General features: G+C 36.0%; 2 protein-coding genes across 2 annotated transcripts in view; both read right to left on the reverse strand.

Annotated features, from left to right (window-relative positions):
• Positions 1–23980, reverse strand: part of LOC114517724 (protein Wnt-4-like) — a 34877-nt gene that overhangs the window by 9917 nt on the left and 980 nt on the right. The window contains exons 2-6 of the mRNA XM_028537535.1: positions 13896–13973; positions 5134–5295; positions 4715–4791; positions 2623–2705; positions 2239–2420 (exon numbers count right to left, since the gene is read on the reverse strand). Coding sequence (XP_028393336.1) covers positions 2239–2420; positions 2623–2705; positions 4715–4791; positions 5134–5197 — 406 coding nt within the window. The 5' untranslated portion in view covers positions 5198–5295; positions 13896–13973. The remainder of the gene's footprint in view (positions 1–2238; positions 2421–2622; positions 2706–4714; positions 4792–5133; positions 5296–13895; positions 13974–23980) is intronic.
• LOC114517725 (protein Wnt-7c-like) lies at positions 15102–16171 on the reverse strand. Its single transcript, XM_028537536.1, has 2 exons — positions 16066–16171; positions 15102–15634 (listed from the first exon to the last, which is right to left on the reverse strand). Exons 1-2 carry the CDS (start codon positions 16126–16128, stop codon positions 15131–15133), a joined length of 567 nt encoding a protein of 188 aa, XP_028393337.1. The 5' UTR covers positions 16129–16171; the 3' UTR covers positions 15102–15130.

Here is a 23980-nt window from a genome sequence, read left to right on the forward strand (position 1 = left end):
AAACTGCCCTACGAAACTTAGTTGTTCGCAACACCTACATTTGGACACCTACATTTCGGTAATAAACAAGTCTTATTTCACACGAAGTATAATTGCTTTATCAATGTATGCATGTTCCACGGGGCAATTGAGCTTGGTCATCTTTCAACTTCTAAAGTGGGTTCGAAACACAATTGATACTGATACACAAGTAACAGGTGATTTGGAAAACAACACCCTTATTTTGACCGTGAGATCAAAGTTACAATTCTGCACGTGTTTTCGGACGTAATTTCGAGACTTTTCAACCGAAAACTCAGGAATTCTGAATTTCATTCAAGAGCATATTCTTCCTTAGTACGGAACTCGGCATGAATGTTAGTCACGTTCGCCTAGAAATCAAATCTAACCCGCTGATATTTCTCTTGAGTCCGGCTGTTCGGTGTAAATATGCTGGTGATATTTAGGCATAGACATAGATAGCATTGCGCAGTAAATATTGCCGTGCCCCTAGTTCGGATCCAAGTTCGAGTGCTGTTCTTTTAATATTTTGACAAGATTGTTCGCGTGATACTGCGTATCAAATGGAAAAACAGGACGAGCTATAGATTGCGGTTAGATAAATAATTACCGTGTAAGGAAGATCTATATCGCTGGATAATATTGACCTTAGAGTCTTTATATATACTCAGAAATCGAGATTGTTTTCAAAAACATAGAACATTATATTTCCCCTGCGCAAGCCCAACATCCGATAAACGCCTCGTCTTGTTTACTTGGGCGATCAAGTTTAAAAAGGATTTCGTTAAACCCACTTCAAATTTCAAGATGTTTTCCGTTTGTGATTTATAATAGGTATTGAGATTTATACAAGGCCAATTGGCTCTTAACACGTTTGTGTAAGAATTTAGCGCTTTGTGAATTATTACAGCATCCTGTATTCTTAAAAATCTAAACTAAGAGGAAAGGTAAAAGCGAGAGCAAAAGGACATTGCCTCAAGGCTCAAGCGGTTATTTACCTAAAACGTTCGGGGTTTCCGTAAACTTGTACATCGTGTTTTCCCGTTCGACAAGGCGGCACGTTTAAGAGGGAACATTTGCCTTTGATGTGTTCAAAAAGGTGTCAAGCCGGCAAAAGACAGGGTTAAATTACATTGTTGAAAGAAATTTTGAATATTTCGGCAAGAAATTGTAATTAACTTGAACGTAAAGTTAATGCGATTAAACGTGTACCATATCTATCTACACACCTAACCATAGGTCCATGAAAGTAGTCTGAATTAGCTACATTAGACTAAGCTCCGCTTGAAAAGGTTAAAATATTGGGCTAAGGATGAACTGTACGGTTTGAATATTTGTATGCATGAACAAGTAGCGACTCAAATGCTGGTCTCATGACTCATGTTGTGAAATTTAGTTTAAAATAAATCAGTTAGTACGTTGAACGTTGAACCAGTTGTGACTACATTCAAAACGGCAACAAATAGAATGGGCAAAACATATATTTTTTAAGATAGAATGTTCGAAATTTTATACTATATATCTTGACGCACATCTTTTGTCGACAGAATTTGACCCGCGTCCAACAATTTTGTCGACAAGCGAAGTATATTTACCTAATCATATTGTCAAACAAAAAAATATATCGGTGACACTTTGTAAATCACTTATCGACTGAAATTTTACGCTAACTTTATGTTGAAATGAAATCTACCAAATCTGACTCGGTAAATAGGCATGTACATTTTCGCCAGCTGTATACGCAAATTCGTCAATATATACAACACACGAAAGAGATTTTTCACGGAAAATGGTCGAACGTTATTGACAAAGACCAGAGCTTGTGCGCCAGACACGTATGAAAAACCGACTAAACTGCCATCGTATTTTTAATTCATAGCGCAATCTATGTGGTAGCACGAAGCACGAGCAGACAGCGACGATAAATGTGTATTGCTCATATTTATAGCGTAACCTATCTACGTGTATAGAATATGTGTAGTGTCTGTCGAGAGGTTTTTCGCTGTCGCACTCAGAAAATGCATGTCAAGTATGTTTATAATTAAATTCTATATATATATAAAAGCCGCCGCGAAAACAAAGACGAATCTTGAACTGTGGAAATGAAAGGTAGCCTTGTAACACTGGTGTAAAAAATTTACAGGGAAAATTCGAGCAAGGAAATCCCGCGGTTCTAATTAGTTTTAGAACATGGCTAATCTAACATGGCGATAAAATGTGTGATTACAACCGACTTACCATATCGCATGATCTTTTCAATCGAGCCACCTTTCTCCGTACAATTCCATCTCCTATTTTTGAACTGTTCTTGACATTCGTTCAGCGCGACTGCGAGGCCTTGCTGCACATGCTCCATTACTGAAGGCTTACTTCGACATATATCGTTACGACAGATGCTGTTCTTGCTAAATTGCAATAGACTACGAAGAAAAAGTAAAGATAAATGCTACATCAGACAGCCAGACGACACAGAGGGCGGCCGATTGTTTAAATAAGGCGAAATGTAACATTTCATTCATATACCGTATCACATAATATGATTTATCGCTTAACAGGCAACCAACTGTGGTTGAAATTATATACACAATTATACAAGAATAAAGTGGGACGAACCACACTTACCTTGTAAAGGGATAGCCGTCGTTGTCTGTAAACAGCAGCGAGTAAATAAAAGCGACAAGGAGATGTCTGATCTTCATTCTTGTCTAATAGAAATGTTTATCGTGGCTTCTAATTACAGGTTGTTAGCGTATGGTAAGACCGTCGGAGTTTGTACAAGTCGCATATACCAGTCACGTTTGAGTGCTCGCATACAAACACGGCAATCAGGCCACAAGCGGGGTGCCTCGCGATGTCATTTAGAGCAATTTTAAAACTGTCAACAATTATTGAAATATTTAAGCACATAAAGAGCAAGAGGAGAGGGTCTATTTATAGACTCCTTACTCAACACCTACGAAATTATCAAATTGCTTTGCCATAGATAAAGCAGGAATGTCGAAGCGCGGTGCCGTACACTCGTCGCAACACCAGAATATCACCCAAGGGCCATGTCAACCCCGTTCAACTAGAACAATAGCACTGACACTTTGAATATAGTTATGTACATGAAACCTTAGCATAAATATTGACGGATATGACGGATTGACCGCGATATTATTAAAACATTTTATTCGAGTTTTGGTCTCAGAAAAACAACACAGCGCCCACTTATTCTAAAAAGGCTGGCGGCTTACTTTACTTGTATATACAGGGGAATATGTGGAACATTTAAAGTGGTTAATATCGAAAATACGCCGAATTCGGATTGGCTAAAATAATTTCCCATATACAAATAAGACTAATATTTCAAAAACAGCAAACGCGAGAAGATTGGGGACATCCTATCCTGTGATTAGGATTTCCTTCGTAAGTAAGCCTTAAAGTTGCAACACAATGAATACTAATAAAACTTCTTTTGTCTTAAAGTTATAAAACTATCATTTCTGCCCCTTTGTAGCGTGATACCTTTTATGGAGCCTTCAAACGAATAATAGCACGTATTTTTACGCGAAACCGATTTGGTCCGGAAATGCGACTAATATATTTCAGATTAAAATAAAAAAGTACAACAGTTTGTTGTTTTGCCGGAGTTGTTAGGGCCGTTGGTATGGTTGCTTGCAAGCTGCCGGGTAAGTGAAGGTGGGTGTATTTTTTAATTTCAATGTCGGATTCCGATTCAAATAACTTTCAAATAATGCTTGAATGTTAAATAATAACCGGCACTGCTGTTTAGTGACCAACCTGGTCTGAACCACACCTAATATGTAAGCGTGAATAATCATGACTGCATCAAATGAGAATTGAAATAGCAAAATATTTAATCTGAATATCGACTTTTCATGTATAATTTATACCACTCAAGTAATGCTACTGTACTATATACGGTACCTTTCCTTACCATTTTTGCATTTTTCTACTGTCATAAGACCCACCTAGCTTTACACATGCGGCGGAAATTTTTGATAGTTTCAAATTGAAAAAATTGAGAAGTTTTTAATGGCCACTCCCACATGCAGTGGGCCAGATCAGCGAGATCGCGTAGGCCAGTAGGATCCACAGATTAGTTGCAAGATAACCGAGAAAGTTGTACAGATAAGGAATGTTATGTGCTGATCACAGCCGACTACATGACATTTGAATTGGTTTATTGCCTGTGTCTATCACTCTGTGGAATAATTTCCCATGCAGGCTTTTGTATCTTGTGTTACAGGTCATTACCCAGAATCGCTAACGGAGAAACGTTTAGAGGATTCACGTCAGCCGAGACAGTTTTTTCTCATATTTTTCAGACTGGGCGTTCAAATCGATCGAAAAAGTCTGGCTACCGAACACAGCGGGTTCAGCCCTAACAAAACTTGCGCTAATTGGCTAATTGAGACTCTAAATCATCGGTACATGCAAACAGTCGCGTTTCATACGAGCACAGCCGTCTTTAAATTTATTCCGTCCACTTAGGGTCACTGTCACATACAAAAAACGGCAGTAATAAAACGTGTAAAAAGCCACACCAGGCTTTATATATAGAACATCAAACATAAAAGAAGCTACTTTAGGCCTATTTTAGAACATTTCCAATAATGCTCAAAAATTTTTAGGATCAAGTATTGGGGTTTCAAATGGAGAAAAAACGTTGTCAAAAAATAACTTTATATGGTAATGTACTGATGCTTACCTCGATGTTTAAGCAAGGTACTTTGAAAGCAAAATCTTTGCCAGTAACAAAGAGAATTTCGGGAATGAATGCTGAAACTTTAAGACAAAAATTTGAATTGAGTAATCGACAAATAAGTGGCATACCAAGAGCATATATTTATGGAAGGTATTCCTCTTAATAGCTAGGCTCTCTGGCTAAACGACTTCCTGAAACTGTTATAACTTTATTGCAGATAATTATGGTTTCCGTGCATCAAAGATGGTTACGTTAAGTTTCGGCAGTAAAATGTACTTTTATTGTATATTATTGTGCCTGTTTTCAGAGTTCTATCCAATATCACGTTAGAAGGATGCAAGTTATCATGCGTCTTTCAGTGCACATTTCGTTCAGTTTTTTTATGCAGCGAGTATATAGCCTATATTTCATTTCCCAATTACCTGATGGTCTTTGGGATATTCTTTTCTTCAATTTCCAAGTGTGACTAGTCACGAGACTAGTCATGCACTTGGTTCGAAAGTTGACTCAATTAGGGTTCGATCACGTTCTTTAAAAATGTTCAACCTTGAACTTTTGAGAGACAGGAAACGATGGGTTTTTACCTGTAAGGTCCCAAAAGTAGAAAAGATCTTTTGAGAGATTTCTTTGCTCGCATGTGTCCACATTATTGCTACATTCTTGCAATGTTACATTTCCTCTAAATTACTCTAAATTAGCAATATAAGCGTGCTCGAATATAGATAAAGCTGATGTTTTGGGGGGACATCCTCGATTAAATTAGCTTTATATCGGTCTATAAATCATTTAAGTGTACAGGTTTTAAATATAATTTCTGCTATAAGGCTTGGTGAATTGCACAACACGGTTAGTCATGTTTTTGGCATGGCATCAATGATGCAATTACGGCATGAAATGCTATGTGACAAGGTTATTTGTTATCAGTTAGATCATTAGACTACAAAAACAAAAAAACAACATGCAGTATGCAACTATATAGTTCACCATCACGTGCAGATATGGCATATAAAGACTCGTATAATGGCCATTAGAATATCCGCTTTGTACATTACAATTCCCTGTTGTATAAAATACCGCCCCCCCTCAACAAATTCACATATATATGAAAGAATATATATTTATGATAATAAATGTACCTCTTTCACATAACGGCATATATGAACACATTAAAAACTTAATTCTTAATCAACGTTTACATGTATTGGATGAGTTCTTTCAATTTCCGCTATAAAGTTATCAAATAGTGTACTACAGCCGTGTGTATCGAAAAGGCAACACTAAATATTGATAAATACTCGATCTTTTGTCCTAGAATATAAGGCGAATATCCACGAATACTTGTTGACTGCGTTTCTCTATATGCACCTTGTATACGATATGACTTAAGTTCTTTTGAAAATCGTTGCACAATAGCTATTATTCAAATGAATGTAATTTTAGCCACTTGTAGTTCTATTGGTTTGTTTAGTTATATAGAGAATCTTAGGTGAGCGAGTGCATGCCTTTCATGAGGGTGTCCTTGACATGATTACCAGAGAAGCGTGGGAACATTAGAAATAAGGAATGTTGAACTTAAGTCCAAGAGGGTCATAAAGTATGTGCACATGCATATCTGTCAGGCGAAGATCGTCGTTTTCGATAGACACACTTCATGTAACTGCATGTGTTTTATTTATATTTAGATTCGATCGTGATGCAAACGTTTTATTAATACAATGAGATGTAAAAATGTTTCATTTTTGAACTGTTTCCAAAATTTGACAAAGAGGGAATCTTTGAATCTGACTTATCTGAGGGAATCAAGGGGGAATTACTTATTCAGAAACTTTAAAGTATATATGTATAAGCATGCAGCTGCCATGATGTCTGAATTTTTTCAACGTTGCTACGAAACGCCTAACCAATGGCCCATAGAAAATTGTGCTTTAAATATTTTTTATAAGTTGAACTCTTGTCTTTCTCATGTGAACTTATAGGAAATTTAAGTTTCAATGTGATTTATTAATGGTTATATAGACATGGTCATACAGTCGTGTTTGAGATTATGATCAGCGGCGGAAACTGCATGTATAGGCGACTGAACAAGTCGAAGGAAATGGAGTCGCATGCAACATGTTGTACTCGGCACGGGAATTCTTCAATTAATTGATGATATATCTCAAATTCTCATTCTTAAATAGTCCTTGAAATGCATGTAGATACAAGATGTCAGACGGAACACTTCAATAAAGGAGCGTGCAATTCATCACAGTCCTATGTTATTTTAAGTCTTCTTTTTGTGTCCTTAGAAACTCGCAAGTATGTATGTACAAAAGATTTAATTGAATGTGGGATGTACCGAAAGTTAGCAAACAATTGTGGTATAGGATCTGAAATATATATAGATGAGCAATTGTCTATTTGTATGTCTAGACGTATGTATAGCGACGGGAGGGAAATATAAGTTCTGAAAATGCAACGCCTACGAGGAATCTAAGTTTCTATAGGAGGTGCGATCATGCCGCTAAATTAAATATAGTTTAAGTGATTAATTTTTCGGTACTTGTACGTTTCGCCTATAGCCTTACTTCGAGGCATCGAGATTATACACAACCTGTTTTATGTCAGGTCTTGAGTAGCGTTATACGAAGTATGCTGAAGCGTCTACGCCATCAGACGGGGTATAATTAGGTTTATCGATGTTGTTCGAGGTAATTGAGTTTGATCAAAAGATTTTTAGATACAAATCTAAAACAATGTTGACCATGCAAGCTCAATTTCAAATAACAGTGTCTTGTAATTCTGCACACAATAGAGCTATATACAGCACGGTACAAAGGCTTTTAGACATTCCAACAAAAAATACAATACAACAATCTGCTCGACCGTCTGACTGTCTCTCTTACTGCATCAATATTTTGATTTTATAGGGAATGGAATGAGCTTCTTTGGCGAATAACTCTACAAATTTGAATCGATTCACAGTTTATTTAAAAGTGGCACGCAATGAAAGACAACGGCAAAACATCGTTCTTCAACACATACATATAAAAATGAATGTATTTGGATGCATGAGCATCGTTTGAAGGCTACACAAAAAGTATCCTATAGAATATAATTCATGTATCAGCCAGAATTGTTGAAGCTGGTTCTATGCAGACTTTGCACAAGTTTCTTCGCCACCATTTTTTTGAAAAACCACTAAGTAACGATATATTTCTCAGCAAACACTTTTCATTGCATTTTTAGCAAACTAACTGCAAGACTGTGGAACTTGTAAGTCAGATGAAGTTGATGTTGCACGACCCAGACCCCGAGAGATGTGCTCCGTCGAGCCAGGATAATCCTAGTTTTATCTGTTGCCGTGATTCTCAAAAATCTGGCAAAATTTTTAAAATCACCACTATAACAAACCACGTAAAAAGCTAGCTATCTAAAATCAAGCTGGCTATCTAAAAGACCTTGTCATTTGTACTGTATATTGGCAAATGGCACGCATTTTACAGTAGCTAAGACTATCGAATGGGAATCGTATCGGGATATCAGTTGACGAGTGAATGTATACAAAATGGAATATTGTACAGATAAAATTTAGACAAAATTGGTAAAGCGTTCATTTTTCTCTAATTCCTGTAATAAAATGGATGAAATATGAATTCAATATTTAAATTGATGTCTGATTAAGCTGGGCCAACTCATAGAGGATTTCTAAGCAACTTATATAATTACCATGTACGCAGATTTGTTGTGTCGCGACAAATATAATTTAGTTGAAAATATAGGACCGTTTAACATCAGCAAATTTTGCGTAACTACACTGTTTAATTGGTATTATACATTATTATGCATAACGATTGATACAATTCTCTCGAACATAGAAAAAGTTTAATTTCTTGCTAGTAATATCTAAGACTCCAACATAATATATAGGTTTTTCTACATTATACAATATCTCGTTTCTAGATGTTGCTAGTTAATAATTGGAATGTTTATAAGTTAGGCCAGTTAGTGAGCTAAACTAAAGTCTTTGTTTTAAGTTAATTTGCATTCGATTCAGCGCATGAAAACGTTCGACGTCTGAAACGGACCTTATGTGTGTTCAAATGAACAAGTTATCACGGAAATGTTCCAAAGTTATGTCCATAAGTACGCAATATGCATGGCCCATGTATCATGGAAATTAGATATACACCCAAATCGGATTTACAAGGTGTAAGATGGGATAAAATCGTTATATGGCCACGGTGGTCTATAATTCTAGAAAAAAATTATCGCGTCCACCTATATATGGAGTTAAAGCTTCGCATTCACGCAACAGCCTCGAATTCGGCTTAGCCTGAACAAAATAGATAAGTCCAACCATACTGTTTGTGGAACTGAAATATCGTGCAAAATAACTTGCAAACAGGTTTCTTTTATTGTATTTCTTTGGTTCGTTTGATGCATGAGTGAACACGCTTGATGGATATTTTCGCCTTATTTGCGGTTTTGTCTAAACGGGTTTCTAGCATATAAAATAGCGTGAGAAAGGAGTGCTGCAAAGTATGCTAAGTCGCTTTAAGTCGCATTAAGCCTAATACGCTGAAGTTGTTGTGAATTGATAAGGTGGTTTAAGCCGGAATATGTTGGCGATATAGACAGTGCATGCAATCCTTGTGAAGTATGCTAAGGTGGTCGAAGTCGAATGGCGATAGCACACTGAAGTTGTTGTGAATTGATAAGGTGGTTAAGTCGGAGTATGTTCATAATATGTTAGCTAGCGGTATAGACGGTATCAATCGCGGTTGCAAAGGTGGTTTATAAGTCGATTTAAGATATAGTTATACACTAGCTGAAGTTGTTTTGAGGTAAAGCGTGGTTCAAAGTCGGTATATTTGGCAATAGACAACATACAGCCATGCATTGTAAAGTCTTTATACAAAAATGGTCTAAGTTGTAAATGCTTCATGAGGTGGTTGAATTTGGGATAAGTCGACGAAAGACCTGCAGCATGTCGTTTTCAAGTGCATGGCTATGGGTTAGAGCTTTCTTTTTGAAAGTTGTCGTAAAGTGCCTACAATTTTGCAATTGGTGGTCGATTGATCAGCTGAATGGCATAGATTAATGTTATTCGACACTTATAAGCTATATCATGTAAGGTGTGGCTAAAAAAATAGATATATGGGCTATGTGACATATCTACTAGGTATACGCGGGTTTTAAGGTATATATTGATCTTGCGTGCAAGGAGTCTCTATAGGAGAATAAAAATTACTCATAATGTATCTATTTACGTTCTATATATTAAAATTTATAAATATATAAAGATTTCATATTTGCATGTGATAGATGTTGATGTTACAGTGGCAACAAACAACCGATATGCTATATTTAGGACGGCGCACTCCTGAAGAAAGCCGTATTCGGTAGATCATAAAAAGGTAAGCGAAAATATATAATATCTCGCGTGGGAACAACTGCATGTCTAAAACATAGACAAAAAAGTCTGATGTTTCCACCCTTCCGCCCTTATACGTCACGAGACTTTTTTTTGTCTATTTGACGCAGTTGTTATATTACAATTATTAAATTGATGAGCAGTCGCCTAGTTGTGCTTGTTGGTTATACTTAAATGCATGTATCTACTCTATAAATAATGGTATATATAATATCTTTATCTGGTCAGATATTGACAACCCTCAGGGGAAATGGAAACAAGTGTACGCGCAGATATTCAATTATCGTCATGCAAGCAGTGAAATCGTTGTACACACATCATGATTGTATGGAAAATGCAGCAAACCGCGCATCTTTGCCTATGGCACTATTACGAATACGACATATACACAGGGGTAAAATATGACGTTGTGGCAGGTCTATTTATATTAAGATTCCGCATCATACCCACTTGAATACACAGTATTCAATTCAAGTGGAGCCATGACCTTGCCATTTATTCCCTAATTTTAGAACTTTGTTCTGAAGATGTTCAAGAGTTAAGGAAATTAAATCAACCAGTGGCTCGTAAAATTGCTATAGTGGCAAAATAGAATCGACGTAAGTTTGGATACCCCATTATGAGAAACCGCTCGATGACAAAAACAAGATAAATAAATGACTTAAATAGCTACCTGGTTCGAAATATAAATAGAACTTATCTTAATTCATACCTTTTTTTATAGGTCTGATAAAGAAACTCAGGCTTTGTCAATTGAGGTTTAAAACAGCACAAGAATATAGTGCAGAGGCTGGTGGTGTCACCTTGAACGGTGCCGGAGAAGTAAAAATTATAAATAACACTCTGACCGCATCTCTCTTGAATGAGTCGACTTGAATATTATGCACTGAATATGTTGTTGTAAACAGTATCTTTGTATTAAGGTTAAAAATGTTCAATTCGCTTGTTGAATATAGACTTCAGTGCTTTCTATTTTGAACTAAACGGGCTTGATACAACCAGGATCAGAGGCAGAAATCTCTTGGACAAATTCGGAAATATCATTCCTCAGTATAATATCGCACCAGGACGAAATTGAAAGAATATTCCATTTTACATGTCTTTATAATTGCTATAATTTGACCAGTTGCTATTAGATCTAATGCATGCATGTATGTATATATAGATGCTTCACTTTTAACTTATTATGTATATTTATAACAAATCTTCGGTAGTAGAACTCGACGATGGAATCCGTAATAAGGCCTTGATTCGAGTGACGTTTAAAAAAAACCCTAAAGCAAGATATCTTTTTGCGGTGTTCTTCTTCACTTTGTGGCTGTGAAAGAATGCTGAGAATTTCATGATGACGCTATATCCTGACACAACGATAAAGTTTCAGTTAATTGTGGGAAAATTGGGTGTACCCGTAAGATAGCGATTAGTGAGGGGCGGTGCGGTATAATTGTGGATATAAAAAATTGAAAGAGCTTTATCTGATTTCTGTCACATGCTAAACATTTCTCACCTTTCTGGTAAAATCGGATGGATTTCGTGATTTTCATCTGTATACAAAGGATGATTAATTGTTGTGCAATATGTTATTGGGGAGTTTAAGAGTGCGTGGATTTCGTCTCATTTCGAAAGACGCTTGTTGTGCAATCATTTATTTCAGGGTTAACGGATGGTTTTCATCTGTAATACGAATTACGTGCAATATGTTATGAGTGAGTTCAAAATGCCCGCAGAGAATTTATGGAAAACAATGTCATCGCTAGAAATTACGAGAATGAAGCCTGTCACGCGCCAGCAAACGTTTCTCTGAAAGAACTGTACTTTCATGGCGCAGATGAAAAAAATAGTATTCTGTATTCCACGCAATGCCTTTAAATGCTTCCAAAACCCAATTAACAACAGCCAACGTTGCCACAATACTTTCACCCATGCGGGGTGAAATTTTTAAGCAAATTGTGTCGATTTTAAAATTAAAATCGGCTTAAAGACAGTCTGATGTAAACCAAAATATATCTAAATTATAGTGTTTACGTTATTCCCTTGGGAAAATTTCTTACGCAGTGCGCGGACGGCCGATGTTCCTACTGATTTCGTACTGATTTCTGGCGATGTCATTTCGAAGACATTCGTATAAAATGACTGTTTTGTTCTTTTTCAATATCCCTATTCACTGGTGTGAAGTCGATCACATACGCCAGGGTAAGAATCGTTCGTATACGACAATAATCGCATCATCCGCATGGTAAACGGGGCCATATTAGGATCCCCGTTTCCCAAAAAAGTGTTTCAATGATAAAGTAAAGTATTCGTATGGAAAAGGTTAACCCTCGAGGCTCGTGAATTAAAATAATACTATCATTATTATATACTCCTGATAATCGATACAAGTTTAAATGAGCTCCCGTTGGTGTCTCATGTTGATTGGCTGCTGTCTTCGATTGTTTACCAATAATTAGAAAATAGTCTTTATGCAAACAATGCTAGCGCGTTCATATTCTTTAAATGAGAAATTATAGTGCACTCCTTAGCACCGACGATAGGAAAAACAGTTTTAGGAAACTGTGCTAGTTGGAAAAACAATTACCGAACTCTTTCATCGACGTGGAAAATATGGAACTGAAGTCACGCATATGAATAATTTAAAAAAAACGTATCTATGTCGGTAGCAAATGTGTGCACGGTACTATGATGAAGATAACAAATGTTACCATATGTAGAAATACAATTGTTCATGAAATCATATAATTTTTATTACGTGAGAAACAAAATATAAAATAGATTTGTGATTCTGTTAATCGATATAAATGAAAAATATTTCCCTTTCCATAACAGAAAACACCAGCATACAGCTGAATTTCGGTTGACACTATTTTGCCTCAAAACACATTCATCATCACACCCTATAATACTTAGTATAATTCAAGGTTAATTTACGCAAATATAACCAAGGAGCCGCGTGACAGCGTCCATGTATTCAAATACCTTCGCATTAACTGTGGTATTTTCCGCCTGAAATAGACAAAAACACTTCTCGACAATTTGACCTAAGAGCCGTCGTCAGCAGAGTAGCTACATATGAAAGTAAATGAGAGAGAGAGGGCATTTTGTAGAAGGCTAAAACACGTTATCAGAAGGATATCCACCAAAAATAAAAATTCTAATTTCATTTGTTTCGTGCCTCCTTTTTGTCTATTTTCATGAAATGTTTTGCCACCAAAACATATGTGTTTTTTCTTTTCTACATTTATACTAACTCTTCTGACGAAGGCCCTTATGTTAAAACGTCGAGAAGTGTTTTTGTCCATTTTAGGCAGTTGTTATACAACATTTGAAGCGTTATTTGCGAAACTGAATAATATAGTATAATTTCTCAAATCGTTGGGCTATCCGGAAATAGTACCTACGCATGGCTCAAGTATTAAGCATCACTTTGAACCATTTTCGTGAAATCATTGCATGTTTAATGATTTGATGAGAAAATGAATTAAATTGCAGGGTGGGACCCTCTCGAAATTCCGTCTACTTGAAATTATATCAATTACTTTATGGTATAATATTCTAATTTTTTATTATAATGCATAATAGCAATTAAACACACCCATTATGTATTATTTAAAACCTTACGTGGCTATTCAAGGTCACGATCGTAAGTATGGCAATGTATAATGTTTGCAATTACATACCGGGAATTATATATCTAGAAAATCGCTTCAGGTTATAATCTAAGTGACTGAGATGAATGTAAATGCATGTGACAATATAAAAATTACATACCATCAAAATTAATAACGATCCAACGGATACGAAAGATATGATTTTCCTAGTAAGCATGGCAGCACTTTCTTATGTTTCCTATAAACAAATAAGATTTTCGTGAACATAATGGTCTACTCTGTGCTATATTAAAATTCATCTCAAAATTTGGCTCTTCGCCTGGTGATATAATTATTTAGTTAGCATCAAATGTGGTATAACAACTGCCTAAAATAGACGAAACACTTCTCGACGTTTCGACCTGAGTGCCTTCGTCAGGAGAGTTAGATCTAGGTCGTTTTGTAGTTTAATTATGAAGCATTATATTCTTTGAAAGCATACAGCGTCATGCACAGCTAATCGACAGGTATTATCTACTGTTTCACGTCTGAAATTAGTATTGCTGGTATCCTTAAAAGTTCATTTGAACTCACTGAATGCAACTCAAAAAGTGCTCGTTAATTAATGTTGTGAAATTTATGAATAATGAATGAGTCTAATATGCGCAGTATTGTTGTGATTCTCCTTAAGGCCCGATTTTTGCTGCGATTTTATGTGCAATTTTCTTCTTTTCATAGATGTTAACGAGTGAATTAGATACTGATATTCAAATAAGCGTTATTCAAATAAACCAGGGGCTGCTTACATGATCCCGCTTAGCCGAGGTTCAAAGAAGCGTGAGTTAACTTTAAGGTACTGAAATAAGTTTTCATGACACCAAACAAGCACATTCATGCAATTGCTATGATAACAACAGGATTCCCAGAATCATGTTATATACTCAATTCATACCTAAAAGTCATCTCGCGCTTCGCTAGCTGAATCTCGGCTAAGCGGAATCATGTAAACAACCCCTTAGAAGCAAGCATGCTTTCTCCCAAACTACGTCTCGATGCAGACTATTCACTGAAGTCAATAGGTTCGCATAATATCCAAATACAAGCAACAACGCTTTATGAAAGTAAATTTAATAACTTATTCCTCGAGGTTTGATCAAACAATTAACAAAATAACTATTTACTACATGAGTATAATTATTACAACGGTTGTGAAAATAACTTAAATAAATTATAATTAAAATGAGTAATAATTAGAATTTACTGATAGGTATCACATATATACATCGTATTTTATACAAAGTGAAAAGATTTTATCTTATATATTTACAAATGTCATACACTTCTTGCAACTTAAGTTAATAGATACAAACTCTCTAGTGATCCCTCGTTTTCTTTTACCAAGGCTTGGACAATATTTCACTTGCATCGAGTCACCAATTTTCGCTGACTGCATTTTTTACACCGCACAGAACAGCACCACAGAAATTTACACTCACAATCCGTTTCCTCCGTCACCAAGAACTGGTCATATCCCTTACCACAGCACAAATTTCTACAACTGTTCGCATGAGAGGGATCCTTGCTACATATCCTACCAAAAACCCCCGGTATCCCTAGCGTAACATCGCTGTCACAGAATGATGGAGAGACTTCAGTGTACGTCAGTTCGCTTTTCGCTGGAGATGCCCTGACCCTCGTCGATGATTTATCTGTTACGTCTTTTCTAACATCCACAAGAACCAGTTTCAACTTACTTCTTCGTTCGTTCTCCGGTTCAACTCTTTTTGCATTTTTGAACATGGTTTTTATAGTATTGCCAATGACACGTAAGCCGGAAGTTGTTTTCATACAGGTTTTTATACTGCACGTACCAGTAGGGCCGTGACACTTACATATTGTCTTTAATGTGTCGGTGAAAACCTGAAAAAGACGAGACGGTATAGAAAGAGAATTTCATTGTGAGATTGATTTATCAAAGTACATATGATTGATATGAAAGTAATTCTTAATAAATGAAAATTGAAAATGTGAAAAAGAGACTGAACTTCACAATGTAAAGATCAATTTATGTAAGAAATTACTCATAATTATTAACATGTGAATTTCTAGTTGTATAAAATTTCTAGTTATATGAAATTTCAACTTCATAATTTATGAAATTCCGATGTAAAAATTCATGTGAAATACCAATTATTAATGAAACTCGAATTTTGTTTTTATAAACGTTAAAAAAAAAAAAACTATAGGCAATAAACTCGGCCATCGTTATAACCGAGTCAGTTTTGATTAAAAGTGTATTACTATACGAATAGACTTGAAACAGAAATGAATAAATGGACTTCCACCATTACCGTTCGTCCAGCTCTGAAGTTATGCCTGTTGACCACGCCTTGGAGGTCGTAGCTACTCTTCATAGAATTAAGAAATTTCTCAGAAAAATATAAACCATGTGTTATCGCTTCGTCGTGGATAGAATGCTCCTTCAATTTTGCTCGTCGTCTTTCCTAGAGCCCAGCCTATCACACGAAGACATAACGCCCTTGGCACAGTCAAGGGACACGGACTGCGCCACGGCTGCGGCAACTAATGCGTGAACGAAAGCGGCTTCTTTAAAACCTATAAAAATCAAGTTTTTCAAAGCTCAGTTCATTATTTTACAATATTTTTACAATGTTAATATTGGCTTGCGAATTTTGCAAATTTCGTACGGAACACGACAAAGATGACAGAACAGATAAAAGAATTTCGTTTTAGACCAAACAGCCAATTTGTTTACATTATCAATAACCCAATCAAAATGCAAAAATTTACTACTTAAGGTAAAAATGTACATTATTCACTATTCACACCTAATATTTCAAAATTTATGCACCATTTGGCGTAGCTTAAAAAACGTAAACGTATACAAGATAATCTATTCCAGTTTTTTTTTTCAAGACCAAAATCCTCTCACTGCTTTCCAGTGTACAATTGCATTATAGTCATCTTAAAAGATTACTATGAGGTTCATTTGCACACTAGGTTCCCATCAATTTGGCTGAATTCTTGCAGATGGTAATGACGAATGTTGTTAGTTGACGTCGATGTCATAGCTTATGTCGGAGCTTATAATCAATCCACGTCAATCCACCTGCTTGCCAATAAACTCTCTAAACCTTTAGCCCAGTACATGCACCAAGCCCGAAGGCATAGCTAAGTTGCCATTGCCCACCTATTGAATGATGCATTCTGATTGGCTAAGCCTGAAAAATGTAAACCAATTTGCCGATTAGTTTGAAACGAAGTTCCTCCTTACTGGGCGCAAAAAACCTGATACCCCTCGTGGCGGGAAAAGTGATACCAACACTCTACGCCAACCACAAAAAGTATGCAAAAGGCTCCGAACTTTGTTGGACTATATATTTTCCTTAAGCTGACCGCAACACTTTGCAGTGAAACTTTTTTGCATACTCAATTTCGAATGTTCTTACCACGATTCATTAATTTCGTCGCTAACGGCTGTACAGCTCCTCCACGCATTCTCACAAGTGAGCTGCAGTTCCATCGCTCATTACGAAACTGGTATTGGCACTCTTCTACTGCATCGCGATAAGCACGAAACACAGCGGCAACTTGCAGTGGGAATTTATAACACATTTCTCGTTGTTGTCCAACCAAAGCATTATTCATGCAAAGCAAGGAAGCTCTTGCTTTCCTGTCCTCTTCTGTTTCGTTATTTTCTAGCCCAGATTCATTCGTGGGCTTTTCCACTTCGTAAAAACGTTTCGTCGTTATTGTCCCCTTAGTGTCGATTCTAAATGTATATAATGAGATAATTCATATGGCTTTAGATGCTATGCACCTGGTTCGACTATTAATTTTATTTATTATTGTATCCGACAACTACGAACTACATATTAGCTATAGAAAAGTGCATCAAGGCTAGTTCAGTTTAAATATAAAGGGTCAAAATATAGACTTCTACATATTCTTTGCTACAAAAATAGCGTTTATTACTTTCAAAACATCTTAGTGCACGGTATTTAAACTCACTATATAACGTTTGGCAAAATCAAGCGTTGTTTCCATTTTGCCGATATTGTCATGAACAGGTTATTTTCCCTGATGTAAAATAGTCGAGATGAAATTTTGCTTTTATTTTCTGGATAGTGGATACTCAAATTTTTCATTGTTAACTGCGTATACAGCAATATTCTAATACATTAACCAACTTGACATGTTCACGACAAGAACGACAATAAATGGATACCAAGGTTTAGCTACAAAAGTAGCTTTTAATAATATCCGTAGTAGCGATATTGTGCAACTCTATTACAAATAAAATATCTTATTTTCACCAACAAAAAATGAAACATTTTGAAGGAATGTGAACGAGTAGGCTAATATAATAATAACTATCAATATTAATATATATTTACATAAATCGTAAATATAATACACAATTTTCTATGCGATTATACTTATAGTTGAATAGTTTTAAACCTCATTTCACAAACTAAGAAAACATTACAAATACAATGTTGTTTAATCAATACTTCAACAGTAAGGAATTGTTTGTCTAAAATAATGAACTCTTTTGTCCTAAAATTGTTAAAATCTTGCATTTTTTCAGAGAAATAACGAGACCAAAACGTAATTGTCACTATACTAACGGTAATCGGACGTTAATTTTGTGAACAATTTCTATATATCATTATATAATTATGTTCATTTATGTGTTTGTGCAGTATAGGGCAATTTCAAATCAATCTAGTCAAAATCAAGATTTGGACACATTTCACTGCATAAAAATTGTTTGGAGTCATCTTAATTTTTAAAAATTACTATATAAGGTTAGTTTGCACACTATATTCAGCGCATTTTGGCTTCTTGCAGATGGTAATGACAAATGTAGTTAGTAACTGACGTCGTCATGCTGACTGTGTTAACACGAAATGATTATCAATGTTCACCTGAATCAGTCTAACAAAGATTTGCTTATAACCGGACCTAGATTCAGCGTAGGCATCGGAAAGGATAGTCAAGAGCATTGACGTCTCGCGTCTTATTTCAGATCAAACATGCATGGTTCAAAACAGTGAATTTTTTGTAATTTCAAGCAGCTTTTATAATACAAGGTCAATCCAACGAAACTATCTGCTTGACCAAAAAAGCCTTCAATAATCGATTCGCCCATACAGCTCATGCACGAAGGCTCCAAAGAATGTAGAAGAGTTTACAGCAGGGGGTCTCAATGAAACGGACATAATTATATAGATATTCCAAATTATAGCTTTATGTTGTTGAGAATTAAATAACAGCTATTGAATTTCTATTGAAATTAATCAATGAACAATGTTCCGTTTCTTCAGGACACACAGGATATTATGCACGTAAACTTGGAAACAAATAAGGCTATATATAAACTTAATGAAAGGCAAATTCACATTCCTTGGCACGCCAAAATTTAGGTGGTTATAATGCACCATGGTCATAATTCATATTAATCGCGAATAATCAGGCATAAATTATAATTCATAATAATAATTGTAGCTATACGAAATTATGGATTTGGATCATAGAATTACTTAAAAATGAATTATGGATGAAAGTAAACTATACTAAACCCATGACTACACTTTTATATCATGCTTGCGTTATAGACCATTACCGGGTTATACGGAAGAGTTTAGAGTTGTAGAATGCACGTCGAATATAACAATAGAATTGATGTTCTGTATTACTATTATATTAACTTTGGAGGGCAATTTTTGTATAAAACATTATGCATAATATCTTCTGATTGGCTTAGATCAGTGGGCTAAAATATATTTCAGCCCGGCAAATTTATCATTCAAACTAGCTTGCAAAATACACCGCAGGGCCAGCTACAATTGACTGCGCATTACCATTAGGGAGGCTAAGGGAGCTTTGCTAAGTACGAGTGCAAGTACGAGATTCGTATTTCTGGCTTGTTCTTTGCTTACGTTAGCAGCCAAAACTCGTAGTCGTCGAGCTTATGAGTACGAGTTCGTTGTTAATTTCGTATCGAAAGGTCCAACGACCACGAGTTTCGTCAGATGGCGTAGCCAATAGCACCGAGTTTGGCGCGAAAAAGTCGAATCTTGTACTTGCATGTACTTGTATAGCCGTACTGCTAAAGCTCCCTATCAATGCAAGGTTTCAATACCAATATATGGCTACTGTAAGGCGAGATGAGAATTTTTGGTCTTAATGCTATAAAATATGCTATATAATTGCTAAATAATAGAGTTCAATATCATTCGGATTCAAGTTATTAAACATTCCTATCATATATGCACACACTTTTTTTACAAGTGACGTCAAGTCAGTTTTAAAATAACGAAAGCTAGATAACAGACATAGATTGAGTTAACCCAATTACTTCAAGCTAATACCATTATTTACTGACGTTATTTACTGACGTTATTCACGTCAGCTGTCAATTGAACAATGTACATGCGAAAATACTTCTGATGGTGAGCCGAGTACCATTTTTCAACAGTAAGCACGTGCGTTCGAGTTCTAATAAACGGCTTCGCAAGTAAATTGAAATTGTTTAATTTCCTTGTCTGGTTCTCATATCGAGAAAATATAGTTCTATAGACACGACAATAATCCAAAACTATAAGACCTGTTAAGAAATCTTTAAACAGAAAGACACTAGTATAAGATGGCTACTTAGCCCAGCACATCTCTACGTAATTTGCTTTGCCATTGACTTATAAATAATCCTTACTCTTGATAATATATACCAATAGTAATTACATACATCAAAGAATGGTAAAGTACATAAAAGCTAGAGCTATACAGTATACAAACACTTACCCTATCGATTCCCCTCTGTACACCAAGCAAAATACCAAACACCATATAACATTGCAGGAATGATGAAACATGGCCATCTTCGCAACAGAACAAGTCTTAATATGATTATCATCATACTCTTGCTTCGGGCTTTTATAGGTAACGAAGCATGCGGAATTCGATCTCTTTTTAATTTCTCGAGAGTTTAAAACAGGAAACGCGCGCCAAACAACGATAGTGTGTGCTATGACCTATAAGCCAGCTAATATATTCTCCATCAAGATGAAAAATCGATTAGTGATGTAGCTTGGCGTGAATAAAAAATGGAGACCGTGAGAAATGTTGTACATAACTTTCTATTTGTGGTATAGCGTTCAGAAGCTGGATAATTTATCTGGCTATATATAAATAAATATCTCGCTATAGAGTCAATTAAGGAAATAATATCATGTGGCCTAATTTCTATCACAACTTAACATTTCCTGTATTTGAATGCTAATTGAGATTAGGCTTATTATGTTGTTATCTTTGATATTGGTAGAAGTTATATATACAAACAAAAAACCACACATTTATTGTGGGCGGAACAGCGTCTAAACCCCCATATACTATTCTAAAAGTGCTGCATGTATTCACTGCATTGTTAGGCTTCCGCATTTACTGAACATGCGTAGGGATTGGTACAAATTTTATTCAATGATACAAAGCAATTAAATCCTTTTGAATTGTATCCTTTTTGAATGCAATTAGGATCTCTTTCCTTAAGGCGAGAAAGCATTTATATAGCTAGTCTATAAATACTCGAGTTAAGTCTGTAGAGACGACATGCGATTACAATAATGCGACACCTTCGCAATACACCTTCGTCTATCTTCGGGGTCATAATTCAGTATCGGCCTCTGCCGCATGACTATGAATGTTTTTGGACAAAAATTGGCTTTGCTTCCAAAATTGCGTTCTCTTTAGTACTGGTGGAAAACAGCTGCAGGCATATAATCCATGTTCAATCCATCAATACGTGATGGAAAGCCGGAAAATCGTGGTGGAACGGGCAAAGTGTGGTTTTTGAGTGTTTTTCAACTCGCCGGATATCACAAAATTCGCCCACTCCTTGTTTGTAATAAGCTACCATATCCTTGAGTTTTTGTAAAAACGTATGGCCACCCCCACAATCATCAGAGTACAGGAACATAGGAAGATTATATAACGATATTAGTGCGAAAAGATTGCGAAAATATCATCCGGTAGAAAGTTGGGGGAGACGGGTGGAATATACCGTCGAGTTTCATTCCCCACTCAACGTCGATGAAGACACGGTTGAACATGAATTATCTACACCAAGGGATAAAAATCCGGCTACTTTATTTTAATAAGATTTATCTCATCCGCTTTGAACCAAATTAGTAAGAGTAAGTTCTCGCCAAACCTGATACAAAACAAATGAACTGCTTAAAATAGACAAAAAAAACCTAATCTCGATGTTTCGACCTAAAAACTCTGTCACGCTATCGTGTATCGCACTAATGATACCTCGTCTCAGCCAGGGTTCCGCACAAACATGCCTCAAAAGGTTAATTGTCGGTGTGCATTCGTTGGGTTCATACGACAAGCACTAGGTTCTCATATGCTGCGTGGTATTTGTATGTTTTTTAGGCCGTGTGAAAATTACTATATCAATCTCCATCTTCATTGATTGCCCGTGATCTTCATACTTATCTATGGGCGTACGTAAAACGTCTCGTGACGAAAGCCACGAGTTGGAAACGTCTAGAGATGTTTTAGCCTATTTTTGGAAGTTGTTATGCATATTTCATTCGAAAACGCTGCCACGCAGTTCCTTGGTTACGTGTTACCACAGTATGTGTGACTCTTAACCTAACTCTTCAAAAACAGAGAACAAATTCATCCTGATAAAATGTATCGTGTAATCGTGGTACTCAAATGAAACAACAGTTCCCAGCTGGTTAAGTGCAGCGTTTATTGATAGAGAGTTTGGGCGCGTTCCAACGCATAGGGCTTTGATTGGGCGGACACTGGCGAATAGTTCATAGTAATTAACCTGGGGCCGGTTGTTCAAAAGCCGGTTAACGGTAACCCAGGGTTAAAAATGCCTAACCCAGGGTTAAATTTTAAACCTTGGTTGATTTGCGTTGCACAAAGCTCGGTTAGCGTTAACCCTGTGTTAAAATTGACAAAAAAATTAACCCTGCTAGCTAGGTGGGTTAACTTTTTAATCCTGGGTTAACTTCGATTCAAAATGGATGAATAAGGAGCTGAAACACGTAAACACGTATAATTCGTCATGAATTAAACACTTTTGAAAGGTTTTACGAATAATTTCGACAGCAAAGAATTATTTAAGTTTGACTTCGTTCGATTTCAGCTGATGTATTGATTTATTTATCTTCGCTTCAATGCAATACACGATGAATGAATACAACCGTACAAATTGAAAGATCGTAATCGAAATATTTGTTTCGCATACCAAAATTTGATTCTTTTGATTGGCAGCAAGTGGTAAGGCTACGTTTGTTCCTGAATTTGAATAATCAAAGAATGCCTAAAATTTTCAAAATAGATTGTTTATAATATGCATTGCTTAATTTTGCTTCACATCGCGACATTGTTTATCATACAACATTTGCGAATTTCGAATCTTTCTAAAATTGCATGCACGGAAATTGCGGTTCAAAACAACGTCCCTTCGACCCTGCCCTCACGGCATATAATCTTTCGACTGACAATATATCCTCGTCGGGTAAAGTTTTGCCGCTCGTTTATTGACCAATTGAAAACGTTCTTATATCCAACTTAGTCGTTAAAATACATTTAATCTTAGGTTAAATATTTTAACCCTGGGTTAACTAACCCTACCGCTAACCCAACTTTGAACAACACAGTTTTAACCCAGGTTTAGCTAACCTAGGGTTAAGGATTTTAACCCAGGTTTAGCACTAACCCAGGGTTAAATTTAACCTGCTTTTGAACAACCGGCCCCTGCAGTCCAGTATTAGATAGAGTAATTAATCTGCAGTCCAGTATTAGACAGAGTAATTAATCTGCAGTCCAGTATATTATTTTGACAGAGTAAAAATACTTAAAACGATATTCACACGAATGATACTTTGTGTGAATGACTTTGCCAAAACAACTGCCTAAAATAGACAAAAACGCTTCTCGATGTTTTGCGTTCGTCAAGAGAGTCAAACTTTTTGTTTACGCTTGATATTTTGGTGTTTATCATGTTTATTTGTTGGGTTAAGAAATCTAATCCTGGCACGCAATCAAAATGCGTACATGCGCAGATGGCACATTATATATGCATCCTATCACACAACATTTGCACTAAATTGCAATATATTTAGGGTGTGTGACGACTGGGTTGAAAGAGAGGATTCATTAAGCCATATAATCAGCATTGAGGCTTAACTTATTATAACTATAAATATAGTTGTAGCA

This window comes from Dendronephthya gigantea, unplaced genomic scaffold (genome assembly GCF_004324835.1).
Source record: "Dendronephthya gigantea isolate DGI-Jeju-01 unplaced genomic scaffold, DenGig_1.0 000009F, whole genome shotgun sequence".
NCBI classification, from domain to species: domain Eukaryota; kingdom Metazoa; phylum Cnidaria; class Anthozoa; order Malacalcyonacea; family Nephtheidae; genus Dendronephthya; species Dendronephthya gigantea.